Source organism: Myotis myotis, unplaced genomic scaffold, assembly GCF_014108235.1.
Source record: "Myotis myotis isolate mMyoMyo1 unplaced genomic scaffold, mMyoMyo1.p scaffold_m19_p_12, whole genome shotgun sequence".
Classification (NCBI taxonomy): domain Eukaryota; kingdom Metazoa; phylum Chordata; class Mammalia; order Chiroptera; family Vespertilionidae; genus Myotis; species Myotis myotis.
In genome coordinates, this window is record NW_023416316.1 from 71988537 (window position 1) to 72015584 (window position 27048).

Sequence of the window (27048 nt, forward strand, 5' to 3'; positions counted from 1 at the left end):
TACTGGCTTTGGGTCTAGTCGGTGCATAAAAGCAGGTCCAATGCTTAAAATCAAACTAAGTTTCCTGTTGGAAAACCGTGGAATTGATGAGGTGTAAAGGAAAAGGAACAGGACTCTGGCCAGTGTTGCTTGTGGTTAGAGCACCAGCCTGCGTACTGAAGGGTCATGGGTTCGATTCCTGGTCAAGGGCATGTACCTGGGTTTCAGCTTTAATCCCAGGCCCCAGTCAGGTGTATGTGGGAGGCAACCAATTGATGTGTCCTTTTGACATTGATGTTTCTCTTTCTCTCTTCCTCCTCCTCCCTCTCTCAAAAAAAAAATCAATGGAAAAAATATTCTTGGGTGAGGATTAACAAAACAAAACAAAAAAAGAGCAGGATTTACACAAAGAACTTTTTCAAGTTCACAAGTAAAAATAATGTTTATAAAATCAAGAGCTTAACTTTGTAAAGTTTCTGTACACCTGAAACGAATACAAAAAAATTAAATGTAAACTGTAATTGAAACATTTTTAAAAATAAAAGAAACTAGAACTCAACAAAAACCACCAATGATTCTTAAAACCTGGTATAATTTGCCATGATCTTAGCAATTCTAGTCCAGAAAAAAACAGGGTCAGCGAAGGGAGTAAATGTTTATACAAAGAGTCTAGTAAGAAATTCACTTGCTTGCAACAATATTATTATTTCCATAAATTGTGCGTTTAATGATGAGTCTTCTTCCTTATGGTAATTAGATCTTTAAAAGTCACCAGGAGCAATAATATAAACCTTCACTTGTGACTTAGATAATTATGTGCATGTATGGGAGGCCAAGAGGTTGTGGATGGGCACCATCACGAACTTATCACCTCTACAGGCCCCAGGAGGTAGAAACAGCCTTGCTCAGGTGAGGTCTGCACATCCAGACCTGCACAGACAATACGTAGGAGAAGCAATAGGCTGACTCTGAGTTTAGTGGCCAGACTGCCTAGGTTCATCTGAACTCTGTGGCTCGTTGGCTGGAGACCTGGGGCAGATTACCTCACCTCTCTGTCCTCCATATGATGTCATGGTGAAATGAGTTGTTCATACCACCTAATTCATGAGGCTGCTGTGAAGATTAAATGAGTTACCTAATGTTATATGCATTGACTGTCACTATGACTTTTACCATTATTTCACACAAAGCAATGAAGACTTTTTAGAAAAAGGAAAAATAGGTTTATTTCTCCTCTATTCAAAATATATCTTGATCATCAGTAGCGTTATATAGATAGCATTTTGGTTAGGCAGCACCAGGCATTACACAGAACTTGATGGTGAAGATATCTATGCTTTCTATTTCTGCTGCCTAGGAATGTATAATGCAGTCAGAATGGGGTAGCGCCGTGTCAGATAAAAGTCCAGATAAAAGGCAATTTTTTGGGCGGGGGGGGGGGGCGCGTGCGGGGGTGGTCAAGGTCAGCTCTTCATTTGGCAGCATGCTTCTTATATATCTCCAAGAACTCAGTCACGTCTTCCGGGGACCCCAAGATGACTGGCGCCCTCTGGTGGATGTCAGTGGGAACGATGTCCAGTATAGCTTCCTTCCCAGTGGTAGCCAATCCTCCCGCCTTCTCGATGACGTAGGCCATTGGGTTACATTCGTACAGTAGTCTCAACTGGAAAACAAGAGCCCAGAGCGGCGTCTACACACCAGAAGGTATTTCACAGAAAGAGGATTTATTCCACAGCAAAATAGCGCAGGGCTGGTGGACGTTTCCAAGGTAACTGAGACTCTCTCTTTCCTTCTATGAGGTTGTAAAAGCCCCCCCCCCCCACACACACACACCTCAAGGTTGCATATAAGACCAAATGGTTAATTTAGCATTTGGTTAATTAAGCCATTCATCAACCCAGAGGCAGGAATGGACTGCTTGATGCGAATATGAGACCGAGCACCTGGACTCGGGGCTGAATGACATATTGGCAGAACCGATGGCTCCCCTCTCTTTACGGCACGGCGACTGGACCTAATGAGTGATTCTGTGTGTTTTGGATGGAGCTTTGCCTATTCTAAAAGCATAAAAAGAATTCATGGTTGTGTCTGGCTGCAGACATCTGGAAAGCAGACTGGCTCCTCCAAACAGTATGATATTGTTTGCAACTCTACACACATTCCTTTTATAATTCTCCCAAGGCTTGCGGGTTGGGATTTACTATATTATAAGGCTTGGCATTTATTTTTAAATATTAACTTTTTTATTGTATGTGTTTTCATGCAGTCACCTACGGAGCAGGCAGCTCCTTGCAGGTGTTTCCTGACTCTATTTCCATACAGGTGTCATGGCCAGATTTGCAAAACTGAAAAAAAAGAAGGAACCTCAGCATTTCTGTTAAAAAATAATTTTTGGGACCTTAGGGAAAAGCGCTAGAAAGCAGCTAATCACATAGGCGGGCGGGTGCCTGAGGTGGCGGTGGCAGGAGTGGTGTTTTCTGTGAACACAATGTCTTCAGTGAAGCGGACACAGTGTGCTGTAAACAGAGATCTGAGTACAGATTCCTATCTTAAGGGGGTTATTGTCCCTATTCCTTCTCTCATATTTAAAAAAAAAAAAAAAAGACTGTCTATTGGGAAAAAAACAGAAGGACAGTACTTGGGAAGGCAGCACTGTCCCCCTGTGCGGAAGGGCGTGCGGCCGCTCAGCCAGCCGGGCCCGCACAGCGCCCCCAGCCTGAGCACACGCCGCGGGCAGTCACTAGGGCGTTTGTGAAACGGGTCACCCAAAAGCCCCAGGTTTCCCCGGAGGTTCTTTCCTTCCCTAGAAAGGTACCATTTTCCAAGCAGCCAATGTCCACTCATTAGTTATTGCTATTTTATGCCTTTTGAAAGCAATGAAAGAAAACCTCTATTTGGAATACGGATTTGATTTGCTGCCTTGGTAATGGGGCTGGGCTGCTTCATTTCTCTTTATGAATGGAATTTATTTTGCTCAAGCCAAACCGCGTGCCCACGGGAAGAGCTGAGCATGTTCAGCCCCTCCTGACCATAACACCATGACTGATCGCTAGCAACAGAAGGGCTCTGCAGATACTGCCTGACTTTAACCAGAACAACCTTAACCCAGATCAGGATATGCCACAGACATTGTTAGCATCCCACGGCAGACTCTGACAGCTATCACCACCTTTTCTTCTTCCTCAGTCACCCCCTGGGCTGCAAATGAAAATCACCGCTCCCCAGAGGATCTGCTTACCTTCCCTTTGGGGCTCTTCTTGTTAGCCGGGTACAGAAAGATCCCTCCGTAGACCAGGGTGCGGTGGACATCAGCCACCATGGAGCCCACGTACCTGGAGCCGTAGGGGGCTGAGTTATCCTGCAAGGTTAAGACCAGCAATCATTAGGGCTGCAGGAAAGAGAGAGAGAGAGAGAGAGAGAGAGAGAGAGAGAGAGAGAGAGAGAGAGAGAGAGAGAGAAAGAAAGGGGGAGAGAAAGGGAGTTCTCTGTGCCCTCTACACTTATTTGACTCAACAATCGTTTAGTGAGCACCTACAAGGTGCGTGTTTAGGAAATGGGGTGAAAATCCCGTTCCCAAGGAGCAGAGGCGGAGCAGTGGAGACCGCCTCTCCTCCATTGTACAGCAGGTCCGTTACCCTCAGAAACCCCACGGAGCTGCTGGTGATTTTAGCTATGGGGTTGGGGCAGGCATCACACAAATGGTGCCACTTAGCAGAACCTTGCAGGTTAGGAAGGATTTTGCCAAGCTAAGGAGCTGGGCAAGGGCGGGGTTTTCATCTTGTGGGAAGGGACGTACACAATCTAACCAGGCAGAGAAGCAAGTGCTGTCCACGGGGCGGGGGCTGGGGAGGGGGCATGAGAGGAATCCAAGGCGAGGTGGAAGGAGAGATGACGGAGCTGGAGAGAGAGCCCGGGCCAGTTCTGAGGGCCCCGAATGCCATGCTGACGACCTTTCGGCTTCCTCTTCAGGACACAGCAGCATCAATGGCATGGGACAAGAGTGTGACAAAATTGGACATTCCCACATGGAACCAGCTCTGCCACCAGCTTTTCTCTCTTCATGCTCAGTAATTTGTAACTGAGAGATACCGAGAAGGGCACCCTGGAACTTGAGATGACTGACAGACCCGTCAGACGCCGCGGGGCAGGTCCTGGGTGCAAGAGCCACATTCTGTACCATCGGGGATCGGGGACCCCAGAAGTGAAACATGCTTTACTGCCATGAGCTCATGCAGCCAGCGGGCCCGATTACCCTGATTTTATTCTGCCAAGAGAAAGCGGCAAAGGCTAAAACAGACCTTCCCATTTTGACGTCCCAGGACAGGGGTCCCAGTCCCCGGGACCTGGGTGGGAACTTAATCATGGGGTCAGTGCGCAGTGGGAGCCAAGCTGCTCTTGTCCCTGCCCCCGTTCTCCTCCAGGTAAGTCAGGAACCAGAACATTTCTGCCTAGCTCAGGGGCTCCCCCGCCCTCACTTACCGGGGGGAACTTCTTCCTCTGCACGTACTCGGTGACTGCAGGGTCGAAGTCCTTGGCGTAGCCCTCATTGAGGCTGTAGATGTTCCCTTTCTTTTTGATCTTCACATCCTTGTCCACCAAAATGAACTCTCCAATGGCCTGTGAAACAGGAGGCAAGGGGGAGAGGTGATGAGCCCCCCTCCGCACCTCCTCCTGCCTGTGTGAGGGTGCGGCAGGCTGGCTCAGCTGGGGGAGGGGGCGCAGGGCCTGCGGTCACACCCATGCACCAGCACAAGGATCGTGGCTTTTGTTTCACAGGTTTTTCTTCTTGAGGGATAACTGACATGACATTGCATTGGTTTCAGGTGTACAGCATAGGACTCCATATCCGCATGCATTGTGGGACGACCACCAGCACAGGGAGCGCGTGGCCCTGGGACACCCACGCCCTGAGATGGGCATGCCTTCTGGAAAACATTTAATTTAAGTAAAGGTCGGTGCAGACAGGAGGCGGGCCCCAGAAGGGACAGACAGCTGAGTTACACAGCGTGCCCAGGGGCTCAGGGCTGCTCTCAGCTTCCCGTCCCCACCTTGATGGCGTTTCCCTTCTGTGTGCTGCTCTAGAAAAGAGCAGAGCCTGCGTTTTGACTCACAGCACAGGTAACATCAGCTGCCTTTGCTCAGTGACTCTCAGCATCTCTCAGAACGCCTGCCCACCAAGCCCCAGGGCTAAGCTGGTGCCTTTAGAGCTTAGGTTCTGCTAAAGACTTTGCAGTTGGGAGGGAAAGTGTCAATTAACTCCTGTGGCTCTAGCCCAGGGGTGGGCAAACTTTTTTACTCCAGGGCCACAATGGGTTCTTAAACTGGACCTGAGCACCCGGAACAAAAGCATGGATGGAGTGTTTGTGTGAACTAATATAAATTCAAAGTAAACATCATTACATAAAAGGGTACGGTCTTTTTTTTTTTTTTTTAGTTTTATTCATTTCACAGGGGCCTGATCCAGCCCGCGGGCCATAGTTTGCCCACAGCTGCTCTAGCCTGAGGCTTGCTTGGGGCTCCTGCGTGTCACTGAGAAGGTGATGGGGTGCTGCTTATCTGGGGAGGGGGTTGCTCCCTGGAGGCAAGAGTTAGAAGAAGGGAGGCCCCATCAACACATCTCTCCCGCCATTTATTCCCACAGTGAAGATTGGTTCCTGCCAGTATGGAGCACATGTGACCAGAGAGAGGGAGGAGGGAAGGAGGAAGGGTGAGGGAGAGGAGAGAAAAGAGGCGAGTATTAACAGTGGTCACTGGAAGCTGTCGTTGGGAGTGGTTCTTTTTTCTTTTATGCTTTTTGATATTTCCAACTATTCTGACCACAAATATGTAGAAATATTTTTATGGTCAGAAGACTAAGTAAATAAATAAATATCTTTACAGAAAAGGTTAAAAAGTCTGGAAAATGAAGCCGTTGCATGGCAGGTGCCGCGCAGCTCACACAGCCATGCTTTGCAGACGCCCCCGCAGCGCCGGTGTGGAGGGAGGCCTCCTGCACTCGAGACAAGAGACGGAAAAGCTTTTTGAACGTTAAATGCCTGACGAGCTAAAAATGCAAACATAGCTTCTTAGCAGAAACCCTCAGCCTGCGAGTGCAGCAAGCCGAAAGGAAAAGGAAAGGCTAAACCGGTCCGAGGCTCAGCCCACAGGCGGCCGCCAGCAGAGGGCTGGCCAGATCCCGGATCCGGGAGGCAGCCCGCAGGGGACAGGCTGTCCTTCCGAACACCGAGCGGCCAGTGGGTGTGAGGAGGGCAAAGGACCATCAAATATACAGACACTGACTCCCAGAGACACCGTCTGCAATCTGGAAACAAGAAGAGATTTACTTTTTCGAAGCGCCCATCAGCAAAGGCAACAGACAACCCCAGGAGGCCGTGAGGAGGCAGGACGTGTCTGGGAGCTGAGACAACAGTGATTTCAGAAACTGTGCCCCAGCCCCGGCTCCAGTGAACTGTGCTCTGGTTCTGCCACTGTTTTCCCTCAGGTCACCTCGCTGGAGACTTACTCGAGTGCTGTCCCCCACCCCTGTTTATTTATTAAACGCCGGCACTTCCAAGGAGGCAAAGTACAGTTGTGCAAGAGTGCAGGGGGCAAAGGCGCCCGCACCCTGGTGTATCGGCCCTGCTGCAAAACAACCCCAGCCTCTCCAGGAGCAGCCCAGCGCTCCCAGGACCCCAGCCAGCTGCTCGTCCTTGTGTTCGGTTTGTCAGCAAAAAGCACCAAATAAACAACATGCGTCATTAATGTCACCCAAGAACATTTCTAAAAGTAAAAGGTGTTTACAAACCCTGGGGCACAGGGCCAAACACACAATGAACATGCCAACCTAGTAAAGACTGTCCAATGGGGTGTGTACTCAGTGGTGGATTTCATGGCACCAAATATTTAAAAAGATTTCTTTCCCTCATTCATCTGCTCTGTTGAAACTGTCATCTAAATCAGTGGTCGCCAACTGGTGGTCCTCGGACCACTGGTGGTCCGTGAGGTCCGAAAGATTGGCGACTGCTGAATCAATAGATAAATAACCCCAATTAATAGGTACGTAGGACTTATCCACAAATTAAAATTGCCAATGAGTATTTTTCATGCACTCTGGGCTTCTCTCCATAAGGTAGCTGTTCTCTATAAGGTGGGCCCACGACTGATCTCCATTTCCTTCTTTACTTTCACGCCCTTGAGTTCATCAGAGCCTTGTCAGAACTGTGGAAGGTTACCAAAGGTGTGCCTGCAAGTGCACAGCAAATACGTTCAGGTGGGCTACCGTTCACTGAGGAAATTAGTGATGAATACAGTGGGGGGTAAACAGGCCATCCACAGGCCCCATCTGGTCCATGAATGCATTTAGTTGACTAGCACGGTGTTTTACAAATCCAGAACCATCACATTAAAAACACACACCACAGTGTTTCCTAAACATCGACACCTGTCCAGTTCACCACAGTCCCACCACCCCCCGGCCTGGCTTGGCAGCACGCTCTACTCATTCACATGGCTTGCCCGGCCTAGATGGGCCTTGGAGTCAGTTGAATAATATCTGTTCCGAAGATTTCATCTTGGAACAAAGGCCCTCTTTCATGCTCTGGACAGACATTAATCCTCACCTCAATAATCTCCTCCTGACGTACATGTGGTCTTCCACTTCGCCCCCCACCCACCTCTGTCCCTCCAGACGTCATCTCCCCCCTCTATGTACCCCAGTCCATGCCCCACACACATAACTGACACTCACAGCCGTCAGCCAGGCACCTAACCCCCCACCCCCGCCCCCAGGCTCTCTCACCGGGTCCAGCATGAAGCAGTTGACCCCACAGGCCATGGCCAGCACCAGCATGGTAGCACTGCCATAGAGGGCATAGCCAGCCGCCACCAGGTTCCGGCCCGGCTGCAGGGCGTCCTTCTCAGAAGGCTCGTCGGTAGAGTTCTAGGACAAGAAAGAAAACAAGACATTTTTGTTCTGTTTTGCGGTTCTTTTTTTTTTTTTTTTTCTTTCAGTTCAACTATTAGCAAGATGCATTATCAAGATGCTTTCTTGATGAAATAGGGCATTTTCTTAGAGGGACCCTCTGTCATGAACAGTGATGTCCTGATTATATTCCCACAGCAGCCTTCCCACAGGCCCCCGATTTCCTGCAGCTGGGACCTTCTTTCCAATTACCGCCTTCCTCCGATTTTACTAATTTGATATTCCCTCATTTCTCTATTTTCACTTTCAGAACAGAGCATGCCTTCTTGCCAGCTCCCGCTAATTTAATCTTGTTATGGGCATCGATGTCTTTCACCTGCCTACTCCATCGTTCTTTAAACAAATTAAGACTGGGCTGCAGGGCCGAGAGTCTGGTGAGGACATCAATTCCACGAGTTCTTGCCAGTTGCCTCCCATCCCCCAGGGAGCAATGTGGCCCACATCACTCACACACCAAGGAGATTCTCGGAAATATGGGGACTTAGAAAACCCTCCAGAGCCAGTGCAGACCAGGGTGGATGCTCCCATTGTGTTGACCATGACCCACAGTAAGAAACACTGGCTCCATCACAAACCAGCATCAACACACACTTACATGCGCACACAAGTACAGGAATGAAACGAAACAATCTTACACTTAGAACATGACGTGCACGCTAATCTTTTCTTTTTTTCACTAGGAACACAGCCCGCTGGGTCATGTGACCCACAGTTTGCCTAATATTGAGGAATGAAACACCTGAAGGAGACGGCTCCTAACGAATGGATTGCTAACCAATGACTACCGTCCCATCAACACTTGATTGGCTTCTTCCCTCCTCAAAGCAGCCCCAACAAATCTTTCAGCTTGAACGGTCTCTACCTGAATTTAAATAGAAATGAAAATGGGCAATTTCTGCCAATTTTATTTATTCCTTTCCCAGCCAGAGATGCCAGCAGCTGAGGGTAAGAACTACTAATGTACAGGAAGAACTGCTAAAACCATTTCTTTCCATTTTTTCCTTCATCACCACAACTGGTGGGTGTTTTGTTTTGTTTTGTTTTTTGTTTTGTTTTTATTTCAGAGAGGAAGGGACAGGGAGAGAGAGATAGAAACATCAATGATGGGAGAGAATCAGTGCCTCCTGCACGCCCTCTCCTGGGGATCGAGCTGGAAACCCAGGCATGTGCCCTGACCAGAATCTAACCGTGACCTCCTGTGGTTCATTGGCCAAAGCTGAACCACTAAGCCACACCGGCTGGGTCCTCAAATTTAATAAATGGGTTTCGTCGAGGTGGTTGGTTGGTTGGGTTGGGTCAACACAGACTAAACACAGTATAGAAAATTTGAGTTTTCCCTAGCTCCTAATGTTGCCAGTGCACAACCCTGAAAAAGGAACCAGCTTCCTTCGAAGCCAGTGACAGAGGGGGCGGACTCACGCCTCTAACTACCCTCTAACACAGCCACTTAGGCCTGCCCGCCAATGCAGCGGGAATCAGACAACGGGAATATAGAACAAATGGACTGACTGGGAGCTGCTGGGGCTTGCAGTAATCAGTTCTCCACTAGTAAAAGCTCCCCAGAGATTCCACCTTCCCAGCACCATCCATCTCTGCCTGTGGGGAAGGTGCGAGAGAAAACAGAATTTCCCTGAAATACTGTCACCAAACAATCTTACCCTTTGACGGCTTTGCACGAAATAAGAAATGGCAACACTATCTATGATCCACATACTCACAAGAAACAGAAAGTAATGCCCTCGAATCGTGGACTTGCAGGGACTCTTTTCTAGCCTGACCCCTTCCCAATGCATGAGTTCCCTCCTGCAGACCCCAGCAGTCACCACATTCCCATGCGGATGCGCAGGGCCGTGTGCATGAAGAACCTGGCAACATTGGAAAGCCTCTGGACCTTGCCTTTCTCTATGCCGCCCAGGCCATCACCTGCTGTGGAGATTGGTTTGTTTTATTCCACGCCATCCCATAAGGAGTAGATCAGTGGTTCTCAACCTTCCTAATGCCGTGACCCTTTAATACAGTTCCTCCTGTTGTGGTGACCCCACAACAATTTCATTGTTACAAATTGAACATCATTAAAGCATAGTGATTAATCACAAAAACAATATGTAATTATATATGTGTTTTCCGATGGTCTTATGCGACCCCTGTGAAAGGGTCATTTGACCCCCAAAGGGGTCGCGACCCACAGGTTGAGAACCGCTGGAGTTGAGGGAAAGACACCATGGATTCTGGAGATTCAAGGTGGCAGACGAGAAAGCCAAGTCGGGCAGAAGTGTGTTGTGGCTGTCGTGTCACCAGGTAGCCGTCCTTTAGGGGGGCAGCCAAACCCTCCTTCAAAAGTCTGACGGCGCATTTGGCAGCATCCCCAGTAACGGAGCCAATATCATTTACCTACGATTGCAGCAGGGACCCTAGCAGACAAGAATGTGTAAGATGATGTCCCTGCCTCCAGGAGATTGTACTCTGGACTGCAGATGGGTTGGTTTTGCCTGGCCAGCATCCGTCACCATCCTGATAACTTCCTTTTTACCTTCCTCTTAATCTTCCTTAGGATGCTGCCTCCCTCCCTCTCAGCTCCAGGGGTGGGCACATCCAGACAAACATTCTAACCGTGATGGTGTCCAGCACCTCAGGAGAATCATACTCCTCTGGTGTCCCCAGCCAGAAGCTGGGTGACCCCTCCTAGGTGGAACACTAGACCACCAGCCCTTCGAGGTCCCCTTGGAGCTGTTTCCCGGCAGTGGTGGGCAGGCCTGATGCTGCTGCGGGTTCCTGTTATAGATGCTGTGCGCTGAGCTGGGGCCCAGGGAGCTGAATTCTAGCCCAGAGCCATCTGTGCAGAAAGCAGGAGAGGTCACCTTTGAAGCATCGGGCACATCAATGTTTATGCCCCATAGGCCCTCAAATGGCTTTAAATAATCAATAAGACTTTTGAAAACTGAAATAACAAAGGCAGTATCCCACTCATATATTTTTTTCCCAGTCTTTTAAAAGTCACACCGGGTTTATTGAGACAAGTGTGGAGACTCATTGTTGAGTTGTAGCATCCTTAATTCACGCTGCTGTTGCAAGCTGTTTGATTTTTTTAATTGACAGCCAGTGTCTCCTTTTTCTAGTTTTCTCTGGTTTCCTTCAAGGCGTCCTTATTTGGGGGTTGAGGTGGAGACTAGAGCTGGCAAACATTCGCCTGCTTTAGTTTTGGCTGAGTCACTAACCAGCAGTCTTGCTTCAAATGAAGACTTTTGCTACAAACCTCTCTTGCTAGACGATAGCCCTGATACTTTGCAGATAAAATGGTCTGCCCTCTGTCTATAACAGGAATGGTATATTCATGGTTGACTTGGAAAATAGATAAATTCTTGCCTTGACCTTCCTGGTATGAGCATTAGAACCTGTTACTCAAGTCGGTTAACTGTTTAAGATGATGCCCTGCCTCGAGGGGTTTGTAATCTGTACAAAAGCCGAAGGGGCATTCTGTCCCTCTCAGCCGGGACAAAAGCAAAATACATTCAACGACCAAAGAGAACTGTCCCTTGGTGTCCTGATTTCCACATGTTTGAAAGGAGATTATATCCAATACTGGCCAACAAGTCACTTTGAACAATAAAGTGCAAATTGGGTCTCACTACTTAAATTATGGCCTCCGTATGCTAACCTAGGAGACTGTGGAGAAGCCTCACCAGCCACCTGCCCATTAAGATAAAGTGATTCAGACTCAAGGGCATCTGTGAGGTTTTATTTCTAAATTAAACAATACAGGCTGAGTTATGGGGACCAGATTATTTAAAGGACATTGGAAATTATAAACATGAAAACGTATTTCAGATTTCGTGTTTTATGATGGGCCCACAGGTATTCATTCTATTTTGTTTACACACACACACACACACACACACACACACACACACACACACACACATACGCACACGGCACTTAAAGAGAAAGAAGGAAAGAGAGGCTCTGGAGGTAGAGTTACCTGCCCAGGTACACAGGTCGAAGACCAGGCAGGGTCCGGGCCCCAGGCCCCAGGCCGCAGCAGAGTGCAGGAAACCCTGTCCCTAAGCGGACAGACAGGAAACACTGCAGGGTTTAGGTCATAAAGTACCACAACCGCTCAGCCCTGCCGGGGCATCACGGAACCCGCCAAAAGCACCATGTAAACATATGAGTTGACCGCAAGCCATTAAAACTTTATTTAGGGACAGTGACAATAAAATTCATTTAAATGTTATGGGCTATGAAATATTATTTCGTTTTTTTCAGAATTTTTTTTTTAAAAATGCAGAAGGGTTGTTCTTGCTCAGAGGCCATACAAATCAGGCAACTGGCTGAATTTGGCTGTGGGGAGAGGAGATTCCAAGGACAATTCTGACATATGTACTCTCATTGTTGTCACACTCACACAGTGCTCAGCTCACACAGTATCGCCACTGTAACTACCCTCTACTGCCCTTTATTTTTAATTTCACTTTCTATTATAAAGAAAGCATGATACAGCTACGAGTAAACTGTTTTTCTCTTCCTACCCACACTGTATTACATTTCCTAACAACTTAATGGATCTTCACCATGTAGCAAATGCTGAAAAGATCAGAACTCAAGACATAAACCTTTGCCAAGTCTCACAAAGTTTCCTGATATACGCTCTGGTTGCTCCACCAGTAGTGAAACAGGACTGGACACTCGACCTTAACTTTCCTCTGGATCCCAAACCAGGGGCTTATCCATTACGCTGTACCTTTCTGTAGATGCCAAAAATGGTTCCAATGGACACAAGGCAATCGATGTTGGAGGATCCATCAAGGGGGTCAAAACAGACCACATATTTACCCTGGACAACAAAAAAAGGAAATAAAACTTTACTTTAAAAATAAACACATTATAACAAAATAGAAAGTATACACTAAGGGGATTAAAAAAAGGGGAATCTAGGGGAAAGTTCAAGAAATGTGGGTCTTATTTATACTCTGTCATGGAAGCTATGCGTGGCATGCAAAATGAAAACAACAATGAAATACATAATCATATGACTGTTATTGTACCAAAACATCATTAGGCAGAGAAAACACAACTTAGAATGGGAGGCATAGATGAAGGTAATGGAATATAGATAAATAATTTCCTACATCGTTGATACAGCTGAATCAGAATTTTGGCTTGAGTTTCCTCGCAGTCAAAGGAAGAAGAGGAACAGGTTAGTCATTGATTTCTTTTCATTCATTAGGGATGTATACGTAATTCCTTAAGTGAAGCTAACACAACATTCAAGCCTTGAAGGACCTCCTAGTGCAGGTCTTATAGATGACATTTAGGTTGCAGTGCACAGAGTTCTCATGGCTATCCCAACTGCAATTCTGTTGTAGAGGGACTACCAAAGGTTTGGTCTTTGAATGGGGCAGTCAGGTTTCTGGCCTCAAAGGTGAGCTGTGCACATCTCTTCCCAACTCTGCCTTCAGTGATGTCACGTTGGTAGTTTGAAATCAACTATGGGGGAGTATTTACGAAGTTGGTATTGGCAATTACTACAAATCAGAGACTTTTCCAAAACAGAACCAGTTTATCAACACACCATAGGAGATTTTCCATATCCAGATTAGCTACTTTAAGAGGTGGTTTTTAAGTTCTGCACCAAATTAAGACAATTCTCTGATTCCCTGACCACTTGCTCTTAAATCACCCTGGCTGATGCAGGAGAAACTGTCATCTGGAAAACAGGAACATGCCTGTTAGAAAAGCACATTGTAGCCAGAGAAGCTGGCCAACTGGTAGAGAACATTGAACAACAAATTCAATCCACATGCCTTAAACTGCCAAGTACCTTGAGAAGACCAACAGGGAACAACATGAACTTTGAATCTGACATGTAATATATTTTAGGAATAATGTAAAACAAATTAATCGGACATAGCTTCCTACACTCTTCAAAATGTCAGGACCAGGTGTCAGGTAGCCTCTGTAAGTTCATCTTCTGATTGCTTTTTTCTGATTCTACTCCTTCATGTCCCGATTCATCTCAACCAGGAAAAGATAGACAGCCCATAGAACTGTACTTCTCATTTCAAGTTTTTTTTTTAAATTATCATATAATTGTTTTGTTCTATAAAAGCTGGATATACTCTTTCCATTCCCTTTTGCAACAATAACTTAGTATTGAACCCCTACAATGGGCCAGGAGTTATACTAGGTGCTGGGATACAGAGAAGAATATAATTCATTTCCTCCCTCAAGAAACAATTAGATTAATAGGATTCCAAACCATAAATCAGTGACAGGAATTGGGAGCAGTTTACACTGGCAGAAGAATTGAAGTGTGAGGGCAGGAATTTGGTGGATGAAGATGAAGCAAAAGAAGTTGTTAACAGTTGCCAGATGTTGAAGAGCCTTGAACATGACCATGAAAAGTTAGGAGTGGAGATGAGTATGAGTATATATGAGTCTCTCCCATGTATGGGCCCACTGGAGGATAGATAATGGCATGGACTATGGTGGTAGAGTGGACAGGTGGGGACAGTTTGAGAGATGGTAGTGAGGATGAATCTGTGAAATGATGACTCATGGTTCAGGAGGAATCTAGGGTGATTCCTAGGAATCCAGCGTGGCTGAGCAATTGGAGTCATTTTTGAAGCGAGATAGAAAAATGGTTACATCAAAACCCTGGATGGTGGAAGTTCAGACCCACCCTTTTGTCAGGTTCTATAATTATGGCGTGTTTATCTTCTTCCGACACCAGGACGCAGGTTGCAAAGGATGCCCGCAACACGTTAATGACCATGTCATTGGAGAGGACGTCCAGCTTCTTCACTTGGTCACCCGTCACATTGGTAGAGCCAGCAATTCCATAGCTAGACGGGAGAAAAGCCACAAAAATACAAGCCATGACAACCAGAACATGTAAATGCATGTAAACCCACCAAACGTGGCATGTAGTTGGATTCAGAAGAAAGAAAAGAAGGCGCCTGGTTTAGAACAAGAAGCATGGTTGTCCCTGCACATGGGCTCCTAGAGGGAGGAAATATCGTCACTCACCTGTCCAGTACCTGTCATGGCACCTGGCACACCTTGTAGTGAAATCTGTTTCTCAAGCTCTCCCCTCTGCCACCCCACATTATGGGTTCTAAAGAAGCTTTTTAGATTGTTTTCTCTAATCACACTCCCCCATGAAATATTAATTTTAATAGTAAAAGATATGGTACATATCTGTGTAGGCACTGTCTGCATAGCTATGTTTTATACACAAAAAGATTGATTTTTCGCCTCCCCCAGGCTGGTTTTTACGCCCGAATGTATGGCCAATGCTTAATGATAGCAAGCAGGGAAACCTTCTGGGGGGGGAGGGGTCCTGAGATGTGAATGAAGCCCATGGTGTCCCTGGTTTTATAGCTGAAAACATCCTAAAAGAAAAGATACTGACTGGTCCCACCTCGTTTCCTAGAGGCAGGCGGAAGCCACCAGAGACAGCAGAGGGCTTGTCCAAGCCGGAGCAGCAGAGCAGAGGTGGCAAGCCCACGGGGACCCCCAGGCCAGGCTCTCTCAGTGGCACCCCACGGCCACTGGCAGGAGTCCTAAGGGCTGGGTGGGGGGAGGGCTGGAAAGTCTGCAGTGTCTACCTTATTTTCAAGGTACCTGCAGTCAGTAATTGTGGAATTCCCAGAATCCCAGTGGCTTGTCCAAAATGCAGCCTCGTTTTCTAGGAAAGACAGGAGGGTGTTGATAGCCTGGGATTGGATAGGAACACTGAAAGGAGGGGAAATGTTCTAAAGGAAGGGTGCACAGAACAAGAAAAGAGGCTGGATGTGGGACAGGAAGAGCAGGAGCGGGGAACGTGCCTCTAATGACTGGGAGCAGGGGCCCAGGGCACAGCTGCATCTTGGTCAGAGTTCTAGGCGCACTCACCTGGGAACGGACTGTCCCGCACCCGCCGCTTCAGCTCCCAAAAATGCACTTGTCTAAGCATAACTTGCATGTCCGCTGGACAAATCTGAACCAACACCAGACATCGTCCAAACCCTAGCGTCTCATCTGGCCCGACTCTCCGGGAGGTAACTCCAGGGATCTCATCACCCACTGCCCAGTGTTTCCTAGAGACACAGGCGATAGCTGCAAGTCATGGGTCCTTTGGTCTTTAACCCACGAAATGAGATGGGATGGAAAGAGGAGCAAGAGGAGGGCTGACGGATGAGACGCTGTTTTTCCAGGCCGGCAAGGGAATGATGCCGGGTCCCTGAGCTTTCTGTTCTCATTCCACACAGTCTCTTTCTCACCCTAACTGTAGGCCAGCGCTGGTGGAGAAAGAAGGCAGCCAAATTCTGGGAGGAGCTGGAGGGCGTGGCAGGCCCACCCATGAGATACATCCCCCTCACTGGCCTGCTGGCACCAAGCAGCTCTCCTTCCTCCCCAGAGGTTTCCACGGGTACAGTCACTGCTGATTCCGGATGGCTAGCGCTGATGGAGAGAACATGGGCATCATGACAGAGACCTGGCTCCCCAGCTCTGGAGCCCTCGCCTCGCCTCGCCTCCTGTTTGCTTTGCCCCTGGAAGCCACGCTCCCTCAGGGAGATGTTAGAGGACCGCAGGCGGTAACATACATGAGGCGCCTAATGCTCATTCTGAGCTTGCTCTCACAGGGGGCTCTCATTAGGGCTGTAGATGCTGGGAGAGGAATGCGGTCTCGGTGATGCCCGATGCCCAGGGCTTCATCCACACCACGCTGGCACGGTTGCTTATCCTTTCCCTCCAGAAGGATGAAGACAGAGGGCACGTTTCTTCCCAATGTCCTAGCTTCCAGTGCCTAGTAGGCCCTCAATAAATACTTGCTGGCCCTGTCCGCGTGGCTCAGTTGGTTAGAGTGTTGCCCCATATATCGAAAAAAGGTTGTGGGTTCAATTCCCAGTCAGGGTGCATGCAGGAGGCAACCAATCAATGCTTCTCTCTCACATCGATTTCTCTCTCTCTCTCTCTCTCCTCTCTCTCTCTCTCTGTCTCCCTCTCTCTCCCTTCCTCTCTCTCCAAAATCAATAAAAACATATCCCTGGGTGAAGATTATAAAATAATAAGTAAATAATAATAAGTAATACATGTGTACTTGATGACTGAATGAATGGCATTCACTGAGAAGAGAAACTGCCGGAAGGAACGCGTGCAAGAGTGACCAACTTCTAAGGCCATCCACACTCAGCAGTGCCAGGGGAGCCACCTGCAGGGTCCCAGGGACAGGCGCACTGGGTCAGCGGCAGGGAGGCCTGGGAGATGGGCAGAGGGACAGCAGGCATGGGAAGGACTGTCCACACTGGCCCGCGCTCTGCCAGCTCAGGGATCTCGCTCAGCAAGACGGGCGAAGGCCAGCCAGCTCCTAGAGAAGCTGCGTGAGTGTTCATTTGCCCCACGAGTATTTATTGGGTACCCAGAGTGCTCCAGAAACTGTCCTGAGTGCTGGGGTCTCAGTGCAGAACAACACAGATGATATCACTGGACTCATGAAGCTTATACTCTACTGAGACAAACAAGAAACAAGTAATGTGGAATGAATGAGGTAATGTTGGATAGTGACCAGTGCTCTAATAAAATGAAACGAGATGCCTGAGGGGCAGGGGGTGGATTGGCCCGTCAAGGCCTGCAAAGGGGCCATTTGAGCTAAATGATACCAGGCACCAAATGACCCATCACAGACAACTGGCCAGTCCTCGGGCTCCGCCTCCCTGAGGTTATGTAGTCACCCCTCCCTTCCTTCTCTTTCACTTCCCTCAGAATTGAGGGTCCCCCCTTTGTTTTAGCCAGAAAGACCCTTCTTCAATGATTCTCCAGTTGCTTGTGAAGAATATTAAAAACCATGGAGGCTGGTTATTCTGGGCCCCTCCAACTTAAAATCCAGGCACTTTACAACTTTTCTAGGCCATCTCATGGGAAGGGTTCCTGGTGAAACGTGGTGTTGGGGACTCTTGGAGAAAGCACGGGCGAGCGATTCTAAGCTAGAAACAGAGTTCAGGAGCATGGGCTCCCAGACTGCGTGTCGGCAGCAAGAATACCTGAGTTTATACACATCGCCAGGTAGTCCTCCATCCGGGTCTCAGCTCACAGGGTTGGCTGTGGCTGGCGCTTCACACACAGCCCTGCACTGCTGCTCAGGCACGACCAGGTCCTGGGCTCTCCCCACCCGCCTCAAGGGGCCCTCAGGGGGCAGCAAGGTGTTGCCACAGGTCAGTGAAAGGTCAGAAGCTTTGACAATGGAAAAGGCCCTCAGAAATATCCTCACAGAACTAAGCCGCTGAAGAACACATGGAATTTATTTTCTGCACAAGTTTTCAGAACCCCCTTTAGAAACATTAAAAGCCTGCACTCTGATCAACCATCATTCCTCAAAGGACCGATGAACAAGAGCCTTCCCCATATAGCGCAACTGCCCCTCGGAGGAGCAGTGTGACCACCCACAGAATCCAGAGCAGACCTGGGCCTCAGCTCCTGCGGACACAGCCCCGCCTTTGCTGGGCCGCTGAACCAGGGCTTAGAAATGAATCGGCTGACTTCCAGGCAGACTCAAGGAGAGCCCAGCGGGTCAGGAAGGGGCTTCCCTCCACCCCTGTGAACAGGAGAGGGTGGCACCATGGAACCCCAAGGGGACTTGAGCGATGCCTTTCACACACCACCTGGCTCATTCTTAGAACAGTGCCCAATGGGCTGCTCCCTGGGGCCAGAATCAGGCAGCAAAAGAGGCTGCAAGAACGTGGGGAAACCATCACACAGTCCTGCCACAAAACCGTCCAGGGGCCAGCTCTGCCTTACCACCAGTAGAGAAAGAGAAACAAATCAGGTTGGAGAAATGGGTTGACCCAGCAAGCTGTAAAGCTCTAGGCTTAGCTCCCTCTCTCTGCCCCCTCCCACGCCCTCTCCCCCACCCTCCATGCAGAAAAGGAGTCAGGAGCAGTTGGGTGTTGAGCAAGCAGGGACAGGGACCTTAGTTATGACTGAGCCAGTGACGTGATCTGCCAAGGAAGCTTTTCCAAAATGCAAGTCATCATGAAGAGGACGGCATCGTCACGGGCTTTTTCCCAAGGGCAGGGACGCTAGACCACTGGGGTCCAAATCCCAGCCCCGCCCACCACATGCTCAGCAACCCTGGCCAAGTCACGTTTGGTTCTTCATCTGTAACGTGGGAGTTTAGTACATCTACAACCTCGTATGCAGAGAGAGGCCTTAAATGCGTTGATAGAGGTAAAGGGCTAGAACCGAGCCTGGCCAGTGTTCTGGTCCCATGCTCATCCTTGACTCCCCAGCAGTCACACAACCACCCCAGGCGGTCCTAATTGGCCTTTCCCTCTTACTGATTGTGTGTGGGGGTGGCTCAGCTTCCCGGTGGATTGTTAGTTTCCAGGCTTTGTAAGAATGAGGGCTGCACTGCCTGATGCACCTGGTTTACAGCAGCCCCACGGCAGCCACCATTGTTCCTAATGGAGCCCCCAGGCATCCACTAAGTAAATGCTGATTGATGAGGGGAGTGGAAACCCAGAAACCAAGGCCTCTAAACCAGTTTTACAGGCAACTCCTGGGAACTGTGTCACAGGTAACTGGCAACTAAAGAAAGTGCTCCAAGTTCAACATTTCACTCCCACTTCACTCAAACTAGTTGGCTCTGCAGCCCAATCCACTGGGTTGGGGGGATCGTCATGACAGGGTTTAAGCCCTTGTGGTGGTTCCTTTTTAAAACCCTAGAGACACAAAAGTTCTCTTTCTGGAGGTTGAGAAGCAAATGCTGATTGGAAAATTTGTCTAATATATGTCTCTTTTACTGTAAACCTCACTGAAAATCTGAAAAACAACTGTAAGTCATTTTAATTCATATGGTGGGAAACTCCTTAGAACAGTGATGGCGAACCTATGACACGCGTGTCAGAGGTGACACGTGAACTCATTTTTTTAAGGTTGATTTTTCTCTGTTAAATGGCATTTAAATATATAAAATAACTATCAAAAATATAAATCTTTGTTTTACTATGGTTGCAAATATAAAAAAATTTCTATATGTGACACGGCACCAGAGTTAAGTTAGGGTTTTTCGAAATGCTGACACGCGAGCTCAAAAGGTTCACCATCACTGCCTTAGAAGAATAGATTAATTTGACCAGTATTTAATATCCGTAGAATTATGGATTAAATATTAACATTGTTTTAAATTGGCAGGTGGTTTCTGGAAGGGACTGAGCCATTCTGCAGCCATAGTCTGTGATTCGTGATATCTGAAGCATAAGGACCGGAGGCAGGGCCACGCATAGGGAAGGAGGCTCAGAAACTCCCTGATTGGCTAACTCCAGACCATTTCCCCCTGATGTCCACATGACAGCCACCACAGCAGGAAGCACTGTCCACAGCACACAAAGGACCATGGGAAAGCTCATTTTCAGAACATCCAACGTAAGAAAACTGGAGGCAGACGATTATTCAATCCTTATCACTCAAGTCCAAGGTGACACTGACTTGTTATTAATTGATTTCAAGGTAAATGACCAACTGTTCACCCAGCTGGGAACGTCCAAGGGTCAGACCAGAAACACGTTGAAGGAGAGACACCAACCAGAAGCAGCTTTTAAAGGTCACAGCCCTCAGGCTTGGCCGGAGTTCATGGGGCCCAAATGGGCAAATAGGGTGGAGGGTGGCTGTGCTTCTGGTGTGAAAAGGAAGTTACAATTCCGTCGAGAAGCTAACTCAAGAAACATAACATAAATCTGAGAAAGTTTCCAAAGGTTTAATGTCACATGCTCTGCAAATGTGAAGATAAACAGAAGCATGTATTAGCTGACCTGTAATTCCAAAATTAAAACTGAAGTTATTATTTCCTTCCACTGACACTGAGAGGACCCCACATACAAAAGCAACTGATCTGGACACGACCTGACCACGACGGGAGGAGGTTTCCTGTCACCAATCTGAGGGCACAACGTGGTTTTAATAGATGGTGAATGGGCCAGCCTGCAGTACATGCCTGCTGGCTGCATGTGGGCAGCTAGTACCGAATGAAAAGCAAAATAAAAAGATCCCAGTTTATAAAAATAATAATAACCTTCAGCCTAGAAAAACAACTATGATAGCAGTATCTGCTCAATGAACTCAATTCACCCTCACACAACTCTCTGAGATTGAGAAAGATCGCTGTCTCCACCTTACAAGTGGGGAAACCGAGTCTCAGAGATGTTACATCAGTTGCCCAAATCCTCACAGAAGTTAAATGGCAGAGCCAGGCATTTGAGCCCAGCTCCATCTCTCTCCGACATTGGTTCTTAAGCCCTGCGTGCTCCTTTCTGCTCCACCCGTCCCGATGTTCTCCTCTTCCTCTGCCTCAGGGCAGAGCGGGCCAAAATCCAGTGGCCAAATCTTTAGTCAATGCTTCATGACCAAATTCCAGCCTGGCCCATCCAACTGCTGGCTGGACGGCATCTCGAACGGGACAGCCTTCCGACACCTCAAGTTCAATGTTTCCAAAATGTTGGAATCATCTTCTCACCCTTCCCAGCCTCAAGCAATCAGCTCTGCCTTTGGAATTCTGGTTTAGTTTGGTTTCAGTTTTATTGGCAGGCCCTGCTGCCGCTGGCTACGACCCACTCTTTGAGAAGCGGTCCTTCTCACGGGATCCACACTCTGCCTCCTCCCCTCCTCCTGCTAATGCTTTAGCTCTGTGTGCTGTTCTCTTGCCCGCCCCCCCACCCCCTCTTTTCAACTGCTTTTCCCCAGTCTTAGCTTTCCCTCTCCCAAAGCTATTCTTCCAGCCATTTCTTCCCCAGCTTAGTCTCTAATCATGGCACTACCCTGCTCAAAACCCTCTACTCTCTCTCCTTTGCATGCCTGCAAAATATAAAGTATTCACCCTTGCCATGTGATGCTCCCCAATGCACCCACAATGCAACACCAACAAACACCCCACCATGTGTACAGCATACTTCAGTCAAACTGAGTGAGCAACTTTTCCAGAAATCTCTGCTCACTTGGTACCTTTCCTCACACGATGAAATGCACTCCAGCCCTCAGGCCCTGTGACCATCTCTCTGTTCCTGCCCATGGGAGATGCCCATCTTGATGCTCCACCATCCTTTGCATCTGCATTGTCTTTCTCGCACCTCTGTGAAAGCATCTTTCAGAATCTCTAGTGTGTCTTATAACTAATTCTGTCCTTGTGAAAAGGACAGCAGAAGCTCTGTGTCATTCTCCTCTCGGGCTCTTTTAGAACTTTGTCTATTGTGCGTGTTCATAACACGCTGTTGAGTTGAATAGAACCAGTGACTCCTTCAAACAGTGATTTGGAAGCACATACAAAGGGAAGTCACCCGAACATGCCAAAAGCAAAAGCAAGACACCGGAGGGCCATTTTCTCCCAAAGGAATGGAAACGGAAGTGGGGAACGCTGGCATTTGAACCATGAGCTCATCAGACCCACCTGCAGCTGCTGACGGGTCTCAGGAGAGAACAGCCGCCCCCATCTCTGCTGGCAGCGGGTGGAGGAGCCAGCGCACAGAGCACAGGCCTCAAGAACAGTTTGGCTCTGAGGCAATGGCTTCTTGTGCTACAAATCTTAATTCACACCAAAAATGTAACTCACAGGTGAGATTGAGAGTTGGGTCAGCTTTATCTGATTTCTAAAAAATAAAGGAAGAGCTGTGTGGTTTGACAAAGAGAGCCCAATCTGGGCTCTTCATCTGTACAAAGTGGGGTGGGGCCAGGTGGCTGCTGAGGCTCTCAGCTTAAAACTTAATGATTCTATGACTGTCTTACTGAGATCAAGAAAAGTGGCTAAAGAGCAACTGTTGGTTGAGAGAGAGAGAAAGAGAGAGAGAGAGGGAGAGAGGGAGAGGGAGAGAGAGAGAGAGAGAGAGAGAGAGAGAGAGAGAGAGAGGAGAGAGAGAGAGAGAGAGAGAGAGAGAGAGAGAGAGAGAGAGAGAGAGAACGGACTCTAGCCGGGCTCTTGGATGAAACTCCTGAAGTTTCCTAATGAGACTCCATGGCCGAGCTCCTGAAACTGGTTCCTGCGAGGTTCCTGCAAATCAGCAGTCCTCTTGTCATCCTGGGGACATGCCCTTCCAGGGAAAGTCTTCAGCACTAACAAGCCCTTTGCCTGCACACTGGCTTTGCATCCAGGACATCAAAGCCAATAATGAATGTAATTTGGAGCCCTGATTCGAGATCTTGTCTTACTGTTGCCTCCCTGACCACGTCATACTGAGACAGCAAACTCTTATTTTCCCACAGGAGTCCTTAAGTGTTTATTCTGGACTTCCTTGTCAACCGCCCACGTGACGAGGCGTCAGTCCTGTTCCACGAATACAATGCTGTTTGAAATAGTCAAACACCAGTGAAATGTGCTAACTTAGGGGAAGAGTAAAATAGCGATATATTTGTGCAATGGAACACTAGGCAACAGATAAAATGAAGGAGGTGGATTTATATGTCCTGCCATTGAAGGATGATCGTTATATATTGTTGAATCATGAAAGTAAACTGTAGAAGAATATGTTAACTGTAATCCCATTTTTTTTGCTATTTACATATATGGATACATGTAAATATATGTCCATGTATAAACTTACATGAATATAAATATGTATAGGAGAAAATAACTAGTAAATTATTAATGGAGAACGCCCCAGAGAATGGATAGAGGTGGGTTTCAAACCTTTCTCTTTGCGTTCAATTGCATGGCTTAAATTTTTGTCAATGAGTGCATCTTATTAAGTAGTTTATAATAATAACAACAACAATCTTTTTTAAACCTGGCATTCACCACTATTTAGCCTAAACAAATATAAGTATTTCACACAGCCAACACAAGTATCCTTTGTCCAGGTCCCAGAATCTGAGGTTTCTTAAAAGGTGGGAAATATACACCTCAAAGCAGATCTTGCATTTCCAAGTTCCTTTGGACGGACACACTTTTAAAATAATACAGGAAATGACAAGTACTCTTTTTTAAGAAGGCCCCTCATCTTCAAAGACAAGTAAAGCGATGAGGCTGCCTCTATTTGTTGTAAATTAAATTTGAAGCAAGATTTTAAATGAATGTGTTTCCTAAAGCAAAGACTCCTTAGAAATGTATTACTAAGAGGAGCCATGGGTAAAATAGTGGTGGAGTCACACCCTTCCTAACATACCTGTCCCAGTGCCTCTGCCAGGCCATCCCTGCTTGACTTCTGAAAATACGGGTGACCATACGCTCCTTTCCTAAGAGTCAGCAATCCATGCTGTGGGACCAGAGCCAACTAGTTGCAGGGGCTACACTCCCTCAGGTCAGCTAAGAACATGGTGCACAATGTTCAGTGTCCCTGAGTGTGTGGAATATTAGGAAGAGTGGGCGCAATCTGAAAACCCAGGTACCCTTCAGCTACCTGAGGACCAGCTAAATATAGAATGCTCGTGTGCACCAGAGTAAACCAAAGAGTGTTTGTGTCACTTACAAAAGCTTCACAAGTAGGTGCCCTTTGGACCCCATGTCCTGTGATTCCTTTGTTACACACAGGTGATCTGCAGAACAGCCACATGGACACCACTGAAGACCTTCTTAAAACGCAGGGTCTCAGGCCTCACCTGAGCCTACTGCACCCTCTGCACACAGCATTGCTGCTCCTGAGAGCTCTGGACTGCAGGCTTCCTGCCTGGGCTTCCCTGGCTCCTAACAGGACCTGTTTAGGCTCAAGGATATACTTGAGCCTGAACCCAACTTGAGATCCCAAATCCATAGTGCATGAGGGAGGTCACAGAAGAGAAAGGGAAAAGAAGGTACGGTGCCCGCACTTCCCAGTATGAGGCTGGGATGCGTATGGCCAGCAGGCCAGGTGCCCACCCGCCAGCCAGTTTCACCAGGAGGAAGCTGACAGGGGTGCCCAGCAAGGCAGGCGGCTCAGCCCCAGGGAGAGGACTGCAGGATGGCGGCAGGTGTGGCTGGGTTGACAGGCTCCCTGGTGGGCACCTCCAAGCTCAAGAGAAGGGGGAACCAGGCTTTGAGTGCCAACCTCAGGAGAGGGAGAGGGAGGAAAGGAGGAAGGGAACGCGGCCAGGCCAGCCTCCCAGCTGTCAGACAGACACAGGCGGAGAGCAGGAGGGCTAGACGAGGACCAGACATCAGACCCTCAGCACATTCCCAGCTGGACAGACAGACCCCTGGAGGCCTGACTCACAGGTGCGCGATGCCCGCCTTGCGCACGGCCGTGGAGATGGCTTTGACCGCGGTGCAGAGCGCGTTGAGCAGCTGGGTCATCTCGCCGGTGCCGCGGGCCTTCCTGCCCTCCTCCATGACGAAGCGGGTCAGGGTGACGATATTCGTGTCGAAGGCCGCCTGGTCCGTCATGCTGGGGCCGGGCTGTGCGTGCCGGGTGGCGAGGACGAGCAGGACAGCGCGGGCCGCGCGGAGGGTCGGACTCGGTGGCTGAGTGCGCAGAGCCCAACTGGCCTAGGCAGCTCCCGCCGTGAGTGCGGCGGCCGAGGGCCCGGGGACACCTATAGGTGCCCGGCCACGTCCCGCCCAGGGAACACCTCCGCCGGCCCCGCCCCGTCTGGGGCCTCGCCAGCTCCATCCCCCTGAGGGCCCGACTTCCTCGCACTCCCTCCCCCCCTCCCTGCTTCTCTCTCCCACCTGCTCCGCCCGCGGCCACCTCCGCTTGCTTCCTCCTCTATGCGCCCCCCCCCCCGCCCCCCCGCCCTCTGAGGACAGCCACTGAGTCACCAGCAGTGTCGCCTGCAGGCCCTGCAAGGACCTGCCACCGAGGTGCAGTCATGATCCCCCAACATGAGACGGAAGTTCAGAAGGTTACACAACGCAAGGCGGGTAGAGCCCGGCACTGCGAGGCTGGGAAGGCGGAGCTCCCGCCCCTGGCACCGCCCCCCCCCACCCCCCGCCGCCCCCCACCCCCGTCCTGCCGGCTGGGCAAGCCTGGGAAGAGGACTCCCCCCTTCACCCGTGTGAGGGCCCATGCTTGGATCCTTAATTCAGCCCCAAACGCTGCTGTCCTAAGCGAGTTCATACACTGATTCCTGCAGCAACACTGAGCACTTAGTATGCATCAGTGCCTGGCACTGGGGATGGAGCCTGAGCAAAACCCACAAAACACCTGCCTTTATTGACCTTCCTTTGTTTGTTTGTTTGTTTGTTAATCCTCCCCGGAGGATATTTTTTTCCGTTGATTTTTAGGGAGAGTAGAAAAGAGAAGGAAAGAAACACATAGATTGGTTGCCTACTGCAGGAGGCCAGACCCAGGCCTGGCCGGGGCGGAGCCCGCAACTGAGGTACTTGCCCTTGCCCGGAATCGAACCCGGGACACTTTGGTCCACAGGCCTATGCTCTTTCCGCTGAGCCAAACCGGCTAGGGCGACCTTACATTTTAACAGAGAGGCAACAATTAAACAAATAATAGATGAGTAAGTTAGATAAACCGTGGGTGCTATGGAGAAAAATGAAATAGGGAATGTGGGGAGGGGTTGTTAACTAGAGGAGTCAGGAAAACTTCACTGAGAAGGTGACATCTGAGCCAAGAGCTAAAGGAAGTGAGGCAGGAGCCAGTGTGGAGGGGAGGAGTGTTTTCCATGGAGAGAAAAGTCAGAAGTGCAGGGCCTGAGGGGAGAGTGTGTGGCGCTTTTGAGGAATGGCCTGGAGACCAGTGGAGCTGGCGCAGAGCAAGCCAGGGAGGAGTAGAGGAGATAGGTTGGGGGAGGAGGGGCGGCGGGGAAGGGGGCAAGTAGGGGGGAGGCTAGGAAGGCCCGGTGAGGTTTGAGTTCCACTGGGAGGAAACCACTGGAGAACTGGCAACAGAGGAGAGGCATGATCTGCCCGTCTTCACACTCTGGCTGCTGTTCAGTTAGACAAAGAGAGCAGACGATGCTCTTGAGGTTGCTGAGAGATGGTGATCCAGGGAGGTGGCGGGGGAATGGGGAGAGCTGGCGGATTCTGGCCTGAAGGTCCAGCTGAGAGGCTAATTGGAGCCTGAGCACCTGGAAAGGCGGGGTGCCCTCAACTAGAAGACCAGGCGGGGAGTGCGTTATGGGGAGGGGGAGGTGAAGGATTAATTATGGGATACACTAAATTTGAAATGCCTATTAGACACCCAAGGGGATGTCAAGTAGATGGTCAGGATTGTGAGTCTGGA

The 27048-nt window shown here is 49.0% G+C and overlaps 1 protein-coding gene across 1 annotated transcript; it reads right to left on the minus strand.

Annotated features, from left to right (window-relative positions):
- Nucleotides 1-551: 551 nt before the first annotated feature.
- FBP1 (fructose-bisphosphatase 1) lies at nucleotides 552-25403 on the minus strand. Its single transcript, XM_036331402.1, has 7 exons — nucleotides 25087-25403; nucleotides 14619-14781; nucleotides 12678-12770; nucleotides 7757-7897; nucleotides 4459-4596; nucleotides 3218-3337; nucleotides 552-1642 (listed from the first exon to the last, which is right to left on the minus strand). Exons 1-7 carry the CDS (start codon nucleotides 25254-25256, stop codon nucleotides 1451-1453), a joined length of 1017 nt encoding a protein of 338 aa, XP_036187295.1. The 5' UTR covers nucleotides 25257-25403; the 3' UTR covers nucleotides 552-1450.
- Between the last annotated feature and the right edge of the window lie 1645 nt (nucleotides 25404-27048).